Raw genomic sequence first — 9055 nt, forward strand, 5'->3', positions numbered from 1 at the left:
ACAGAGGAACACATGAAGAAAGAGAGTCTATTTTTCCTGATTTTAGTGCATAACTAAACCTACTAAAGTTTTGGGATGGCTAAGAAGACATCTTAACATTTATTTAAGCAGCAGACCTGAAAAACCACTTCAGACTTTCACCCGATACTCCATAAATAAACTCTAAAGTTTACACCATAGGGCATTTTCAGAAAAACAAAAAAAGTTATCTTAAAAATCTTTGCCAAGATTTTTAAAGTTTGAGTCTAAAGTGAAGGTTCTCTAGCTTTGTACAGGATGCTCAGTGCCATTGGAAAGTTGGCTAATGTTCTTAAGAATCTAAATATAGGCTAGAACTCTGAAGGACTTCAATTTGGGAAGAGAAGGGAGGCTGGGAGCACATGGCCTTTGGTGGCACACTATGGAGACCAAATCTATGCTGAATTACACAGTGGTATATTTAACCCTGAACAACTGCCACTTTTGAAGTTGCCATGAGAGAAGTTGGCTGATCCCCTACAAGAATGTTCTTCCCATTGTGCCATCTTGTAACACCAGATTCCTCTGTGCACATTCTTCGTAGGGCAGAAAGCACTGAGCTTTAGGGTGAATAACTACAAAGAAACAGAAGCTTCACTAGGATAGCTCAGAATAAGACTGTTTTGTGTGGGTTTCATTTTACAAAGTTTGCCTACCTTACCTCCTTGAAACTGTGATAAAGTGGAGGATCCACACTGACCTGTTGGTCCAAAGACTGCTCGACTGAATGAGAAGCTTTTCTGCAGAATAATCCAAAATACCAAAGTTGTCTGTTCTTCTGAGAAGCTGTGCTGTTCCATGGACTGTAGAGCAGCTAAGGAATTTGGTAGGTAGGTGCCTACTACCTACCACTAGGTAGGTGCCTACACACAGGTCTTCCTTTCTTCCACAGGTCCCTTTCTTTTCTGGAGAGCTGTTTCATGCTGTTGTTGCGAAGCAATTGATTGATACTGGGAGATGTTGAAACCCTGAATAATCATGAGATCCACATTCTGTTCTGAAATCTAGTTACTGACAGGCAAGGTCTGCAGCTGTGTTCTCAACTCAGCACACGCACGTTGCTCTTACTCAAGCCAGTCGAGCTGGTGCTTTTAAAACATGGAGAAATATCATCTGGAATGGAGAAACATATTGTTTATTTTCCCTTTTTTCTTTAATTAGAAATATTCAAGCAAAAGTTGGTTTCCAAGAAAATAGAATATAGTCTGACAGTACTCTTTACTTGTTTTATGAAGTCCAAAGTGTTAAAAAAAAGTAAAGCTTTTAAAGACAGCAAATACCAAAGACACCACATGTATGCAGCTGTTCTAGTACAGACATCTGTCAAGCAGACATCACCCAATAAATCCACATAAACAGTTTCATTCTCTTTTATAGTTGAGGAATGGGATTACATGAGGGCAGTTCAAATAAATCATGGGGGAAAATAAAATAGCACACTTCAGTGGGCCAGATGCATGGCTACAGCCAACTTGTGGCAAGCACAAATTGAGTGCCATACAGAGGTAGCCTGGAGTTCAGTCTAGTAGGACCAGCAATAGAACAGAGAAAGAGTTTAAGACTGAAAATAAAGTAATCCTCAAAGCAGGGATTTCATTCTGAGGCTCTGACTTCGTACAGAATTGACACCAACTTGGCTGAAGTCTCAAATGACCTTCTCACAAGGCTGTAACTCAGACCAGCAGATCCTTGGAAGATGTCCTGTTTCACCTTGCAGCCCATGTGTGGACACTGCTCAGCATCCTACTTCAGATTTTCCCCCTCTCCATCTGCTTCTTTTCCCCCTGCAGTGATGCTGAACGACTCATTTTATTCTGCTTACCTGTGTGCATGCCTCCCTTCGACCAGTCTGCTCTTTTTCATCTTATTGTGACCACCATGCTGGAACATCGAGGAAGTAGATGTCATTTGATTTCAGAGTCCAATTTGAACAACTCAGAAACAGTCCACACTTTGATTTCTACACTCTCCTTCATGACTGTTCCTTCTCAGGAAGAAAATCCCTCAGATGTCTGCTGCATATGCCAGGATGCAGCATTCATAAGTAATTAATTAGCAAACAATCAGTTGTGGAGGCACACCAACTCCATGGCCTTTCCTCTGGGTAGGCCACCAGTAGGAAGTAGAACTACACTGTCAGATGACACAGCTTGTTCTCACCAGCCAGCTCAATGAGCTTCGGAAGCACATAAGTGTTTTCACAACACTTCTTTTTAAATCTCTTTTTTTTTTCCCTTATTAAAGAAGAAAAGTAGTCTTTTTCAGACAAGAAAGAAACACACACGCTATTATTTCATGTCATCATTTTTGAAATATCACAGGCACTGTCCACGGGCAGCATGTATAACATCACATTACAGGCAGCAGTAGTGCAGGATCACTCTTGAAGTGGATTTTGTGGTAAGGTAATGTGCAGTAAGCAGCCCATGACACAGGGAATTGCCTTTCTCATTTTGTGCCTTGTAGCATGTAATGAGAGCGAGAATACAGTAACGTTTTATTATGAGTTTGGTGCTTCAGTGAGCAAATACTGAGCCATGATGCACCTGTTAATGGCAGAGGTGAATTTAGCCCAGCTGCTATTCTACGTTCCTTTAAATATTTGAGGAAACTGATCCACCTGCATGATCTGTGAATTATTACAGCTCGCCTATGTTATATGTCAGGGGAACACGCTTCACTTGGCTTAAATGAAAGATTGTATTGAAGGTCATCAGTACTCTATTTTACTTAACTTGGTAAAGCTTTCTTCAGTAGAGAAACGTAATTTTTTTGCTGCTCTCCCTTGGAGATGACTCGCAGTGCTGGAATTCAGCAGCAGAGCTGTTCACAGAAAAGCTTCAATTCTGGAACATTCTGAAGCTCTACCATTCCCATCACTACCACGTTCCAATAGCATGACAAGTGCTGAAACAAAGACACGTCTCTGAAAGCTGCTAATGGCTGTAATACATAGAATGTGATGGAGAGCTCCAGCTGCTAGTAAGGGTTCATTCAGACAGAACAGCAGAAGGCACAGAAATCAGGGAAAGAAGCTGCTTACCTCCAGAAGGCCCCAGGTACACAGGAATCTCCAGTGAGATCCCTTTACCCCCACTGCCAACCCTTAAGTGAGGTCTGGGAAGGGGTGGATCCTGGCTCCAGCCCTTCCATGCGCTCAGCTGCATTGCACGCACCTGAGCTGAGTTTCGATGAGGTGCTAAGGGATTTGATTTAGTAGTTCAGTGGGTAGGGATGCTGATAGGAGGATGGTTGGACTAGATGATCTTGTAGGTCCTTTTCAACCTAATGAACCCATGAGCTCCCCTGGGTTGGCCTTGCCCTCCCACCAGGTGCTCCATCACTGACGAAGTTCTCTGTCCCTTTCATTTTACCTTCTGTGGTTGGTTTGCTTTCAGGCTGGCTTTGGCCGTGCAGCTCCGAGCACTGAGCTGACTGGCCGCTGGGTGACCTGTCTGCTAAGCGGCAATAATGGAGCCAGCAGCTATTGAAAGTTTCAGCCCATTAACACATGTGGGCTCTGCCTTTGTATTTTGGGAATGCTTTCTTCTGTTTGAACGTCTTGCCTAAACAAACAACTTTGTAGCTTCTAATTCAGATGGTAAACACGAGCTTCGTAGCTTTATTTACTGTGCTGCATTAGGGAAAAGCCCGAGCATTCCGTGCAAGTTTACGCTACCCAAAGCTTGTTCGGCACGACTCGATTTTCTTTTGTTTCTCTCTCCTCCTAGAAACGGTTTTCCAAAGCAAACGGCCGCGCAGCTGATCCTGAAAGCCATCTCCAGCTATTTTGTGTCAACGATGTCCTCTTCAATCAAGACGGTGTACTTTGTGCTGTTTGACAGTGAGAGTATAGGGATCTACGTGCAGGAAATGGCCAAACTAGATGCCAACTAAGCATAGGAAGCTGCAGTACCAACCCCCTCCTCCCCTTCCTCTTCTCCAAAACCTTAACTCATTGTGAAGCAGAACGTCCCTTATTTTAAACTTTGCTCATCTAGGGAAATAAAGGTGGGTTTTTTTTGGATTTATTTTACTTTTTTTTTTTTTTTTACTTTCTAAACTGTTTTATGTTGGCACTGATAGTTGGCATTACTGCTGTTAATGCACTGTATACCAGGCATCGTCTGAACTTAGTGTAATCTAGGAGATTTTATAGTTTTATTTTAATGAAGTATGGATTGAAAGCAGAAAGCTGTTAGGAAAATGTAGTCTTTTACTCGTGAAAGAAACAGGCCGACCCTATTTTGTAACTGTGTTGTGGTGCTTTATCAATACATCGAGTGGCGTTCCTCTCATTTTTTAAAAGAACAGATGCTATAAACCTGATTTGTGTTCGTTTATTGTCTTAATGATGAACCTGGAAGAAAAGATACAGAGACCCTCTTGTCCTTAATTCTATTTACAATTTTGAAACCGTGTGAATTGATTTAGTAAAATGTTGGAACTGTTGCTGTTGGCGTACTGGAATTTTTCTCTTTATTTTTTAAATGGTGAGAAGTTAGCTGTGAGAATTAGCCCAGATGTCAGTCAGTGGCCTGGAAGCTGGTCTGGAGATGACGGGATCCTTACGTGCACCGCGTGGATGTCTGTGCGCTCAGTGACTCTCACAATTGACCCTTTCTTCTGTGAGCATTCAGACTTTCCAGTTGACGCTTCAGATCTCCCGTGGAAGAAGCTGACTTAATTGGCTGCTTAGTTTGAGAGGTCCCAGCCTTTTAAATCAAGTAAGGCCTCGGGTTTGTTTTGAACTCGTTCCAGTCATTGAACAGTGGGTTGTTTGAAGGCATTCTGTATTATTTCCAAATCTTTATGAGCCCGGTTTGCTGCCATATCGCCTGCACAGCTGAAATCCATACCAACATAAACCTTACGGAAGCCACTTGTTTTTGTACTTTGAGAAAGGAAAGGTTACACGTTCAAAAGCATATGAATGCTCTCTCTGAAGAGGAAGCTCTTCCTTTGAAGTCTTTAGACTGCTTTCTAGATAGTAGGCAGACGTTTTCCATTTCTATTAAAATCTTCATTTGCTGATGAAAGAGTGCTTCGCATCCAGGGTGAGCTGATCCAGAGAGATGAGTGGAACATATCCGACTGCTTTCAGTGAACTCAGGGCTCACTGTATATCCTGAGTACCAAATATTCAGCACAGGTAAAGCTTAAGCTGCAGCGAGAGCTTGGAGGGGAATTTTTTTGCATAGGATTGTGAACACTTTCAGCGTTTGAGTGAAGTGCTCTCGAGGAACAACCGTGACAACACTGGAAGGCAAAATTTGAAGAACAGCATTGTTCTGCGCGAGTACACAGAGTCAGCAGCAGAGGGCAAATGAACGCTGCGTGTCAAACACGTGAAGTGTCTGACCATACTGTGAAAGCAAACTGACTTTTTTTACATGGCCGGAAAGCATCCAGTGTCAGTATTTAACGACAGAGGCTTCAGCAGAGTAAGGTACAGTACCGCAGCGCTGAACTGTGCACTGTGCACTCCCACCGTTGTTTTGGTTCCCGACAAAACGCGAAGCTGCACTTCCCACAAATGTCACTAGGTGTCACTGAAAGGATTGAAAAGCAGAGCAAAGCAGGAATGAGGGTCCCGAGGAAAGACTTGGTGTGAGAAGGACCCTTCCTTTTTCACTACAGAAGGAGAGTGCACATCCCAACACGTGTGCACCCAACAGATTACGGATCTTCTACACCGTTACACAAGATGTGGAGGTGCCAACTTTGAACTAAGAACATCTCCACAAAGAGCTCCCACCTGATGAGGATCTGAGCTCTCAGCATCACGTTCCACAGGAAACAAACAGTTACCAATGCTTCTCACATGCTGCCGTTTCTCACAGCAATCAGAGCCCCAACCTGAGAGCTTCAAGATCCCCAATCTCTATAACCCAGCTGTGGAACATCGCTTACAGTGAGCATCACTGGATCCTACAGATCCCAGAGCATCCTTCTCCTTCCTGGCGCTCATGCAAAAGCTCCTGAGCCCTCAGTGTTTGCACTGAATCACTCACCTTTCCTGCAGCCTGGAGAGCACTGCTCTGAAGTCCTGCAACCCAGCGGGAGAAGCTAAAGATGCCAGAACAAGCCTGAACTCAGCCACGTGGTGCAGCCATAGACGGTGGCATGTATTCAAAAAAACTGAAAGGAAACATATCTGGTTACATGCATAATGAGAAAAACAGAAGAAATTGCCACTAATGTGTACTGGGACCAAAACAACACCGTTTTGGGAGTTGTCTTCCCAGCATTTTTAACAGCTAAACGCGTGAGCTCCAATTGCAAAAATCAATTCCTCATTTAAGGAAGGCCACATACAGAAAGTCTCAGTGAACTTGTCCTCACTGCTTGTTCTCTCACTGCTGTGGTCCATTAGGGAACTCATCTGAAAACAGCAGTTAAAATGGATGTTCTCTAAATACTTTAAAACGTTGAAAGCATTGTGGCCAGCAGCATTTTCCATCCACTGCCTCAAGTCTTGCTCTCCACTACTATTCTGCTTTTAGTCCACTGACATTTCCTCCTGTAGGCAATGCATTGTAATACTGTCCTCTGGGTGAATCAGAAGCTGTGTTACTTTAGCAGTTCCCCCTAATTTTGTAGACTATCATCCTCCCAAAGCTTTCTTCATCCTAAGTTGTCAGGTGGTATGATTAGTTGAGCAGGTATAATTACCCTACCACAGTCGTGGTCAGGTTGCCAGCCTGGGTTTCAGATGCAATTAGCTGCTGACAGAAGTGTTACTTTGCCCCTGAGAGAAAGTAAGCAAGAATGCAAATGCAGGGTCTCTCCTTTTTCCCCACTGGAGGGGAAGAATTCATAATCACACTGTAGCTCATCTGCCTCTTTGAATCCTTCCTTCCTGAAGTCCTTTCCCCCCTCCTGAGAAATGGAAGCAATGAATAACAACATTTGTGTAACCTTTACTTTCCTCAAACAGTTGGAGGAGGGCAGAGTATTTGGTAACAGCAGTGCAGATGTGTCTTCTGGATGATTAGTGCCGTGATGGACAGGTTAGACATTCAGTCTCATGTTACCTTCCACCAGAATCAGCCCTCCATCCTTCCTGATTCATTTAAGATTCGGTAACAAATCTTGCTGCATTTCCTTCAGCTCTTTCCTAGATCTCAACTTTTCAGAAGTTTGGATTTAGCATTCTGGCAGATCCGGAGGTACAAGCAGGCTCCAACATCCACACTGCCCTGCAACCTTAACCGAGATCTCCCCCTGTTCTTAGACGTGCCCTGGGCAAAGCCTGGGAACAAACCTGTCTGCTTCAGCTCTTCCTGTTCTGCTGCTTCCTTGGGCAGCCAGCACTACACAGAGATTGGGGCATTGGTACAAGTGGCCAAGTAAGGACTAATCTCGATGAATGTGGGTGCCAGGAGTTACAGAAATACAGTGGGAGCTGTCCCCACTCTGATCCCCATTTTCAGTCTGAAGATACAAATATCTAAGTGGCATTACAGCCACAAATCTCTACTACAAAACACACGATGATACTTTTCTGTCCCTCATTCTGGTTCTCCTGCAGTGCTTTTCCCCGGGAACCAATCACTCTTTTCACAGTGTAGATCCATTGGCATTCTGATCATCTATTAAATGATCTCTCTTCTGTGCTACAAACTGCATGAGCACTGCACCCACTCCATCTTCAACCATCACACGGTAGGAGGACAACATACAGCGAGGTAATAAATGCACCCGAGGGGACAGCATCAGAACATCTGTTCTGAAGAGGTTTGTCATGAACAAATGCTTCCACAAGGTTTCATAACTGTAAAAGATCATTTTGTGATTCACTGGGAGCAGCAGCGTCAATGGTTATAATTCCTGTGTGAAAATATAAAGAGATGGACATCAACAGCTGGACGTGAGAGCTTCTCATCTTCCCACCTGCAGACCCAGCGCAGTGAAGGCACTGAAACAGCCAAGTGTTTGTACAAGTGCAAGGAGGCTGCAGTCTGACTCACCAGGCATGAGCAAAGCACTCTTAGAAATGCTTCTTTTTTTTTCCAGTGAAAAGGAATCGGGAACTCTTTGGTCTGTAAACTCCCCAAAGCCAAAGTATATACACCCAATGAATCGGAGACATTAAGAATTCAGTGCACCAGAAAGGAAGACAGAACAGATAATGTGGGTACCACATACAGCCTGACAAGGGGAGAGCCTTCCTCGTTAGCCAAACAAGCAGAAGTCTGCAGAAAAAATCAGGCTCCAATTTCCCTATGTTTGTTAACCTCAAGTTTTTGTGAGCTCGTTTCCCCTTGATCCGGGCTAACATTGGGTTTCTAGCCTGAAAAACGTCGGTGGCAGGAGCTGCAGGTGCCTGGCCACTCAAAGATCAGGTCTGCAGCCCGTGGTAACTATAGTCACATACTCTGCTCTGCAATGGTTTTGCAGAGGACAGTAATACCTACAGCTGTAACAGCAACTCAGAGGGAGCAGCATAATTGATAGGCCTGAAGAGTTCAGGTAAGTAGAAAGATTGTATTTATATCCCTGGCGTGAAACCCAATGGGAACCAGACTATTGCACACTGGCTAAAGTGCTTGAAAATTGCCACCAATTCCTTTTTGTGTAGAGTTCTTCAGAGATTTAGTTCATTCCTCCATAGAATCCCACTTAATGCCTCCACAACTCATGTTTAACCATTATCACTAGCACCTCTTTCCTAAATGCCTCTTCCCTGTCAGACTCCACGAACAGGAATCAAGGGGAGATGATGCTGCCGTTTCCTAATACAAAAAAAAAAAAAAGGACAGCATTTCACAGTGTAACCCACAAAATCCCAACTCTCCCTTCTTTATTCTATTTTATTTTATTTCTTTTACCATCCTGGTTACCAGGAGAAATCTGATATTTCTGTACCTTGAAATGACCAGCCTCCTTCAGCTTCAGAGAATAAATTAAAGTTGAGCCAAAGTATACCTCAGCTGCAGCGATGGGCAGATTGATTTGCTTTCCATCTGGGAGATTAAATTCCACTGCCAAAAAAAAAAAAAAAATGGCACCAGCATAATTAGCTGTCAGTCAA

General features: G+C 43.6%; 1 protein-coding gene across 4 annotated transcripts in view; it reads left to right on the top strand.

Moving 5' to 3' along the window:
• The window catches only part of LOC136047589 (core histone macro-H2A.1), a 43334-nt gene extending 38864 nt beyond the window's left edge, over positions 1–4470 (top strand). For all 4 annotated transcript variants that reach the window (XM_065734833.1, XM_065734835.1, XM_065734834.1 and 1 more), the window contains exon 9: positions 3750–4470. In XM_065734833.1, coding sequence (XP_065590905.1) covers positions 3750–3915 — 166 coding nt within the window. In that variant the 3' untranslated portion in view covers positions 3916–4470. The remainder of the gene's footprint in view (positions 1–3749) is intronic.
• The last annotated feature ends 4585 nt before the right edge of the window (positions 4471–9055 follow it).

Source organism: Cyrtonyx montezumae, unplaced genomic scaffold (assembly GCF_038088225.1).
Source record: "Cyrtonyx montezumae isolate F1298 unplaced genomic scaffold, pur_monq_1.0 scaffold_18, whole genome shotgun sequence".
Classification (NCBI taxonomy): domain Eukaryota; kingdom Metazoa; phylum Chordata; class Aves; order Galliformes; family Odontophoridae; genus Cyrtonyx; species Cyrtonyx montezumae.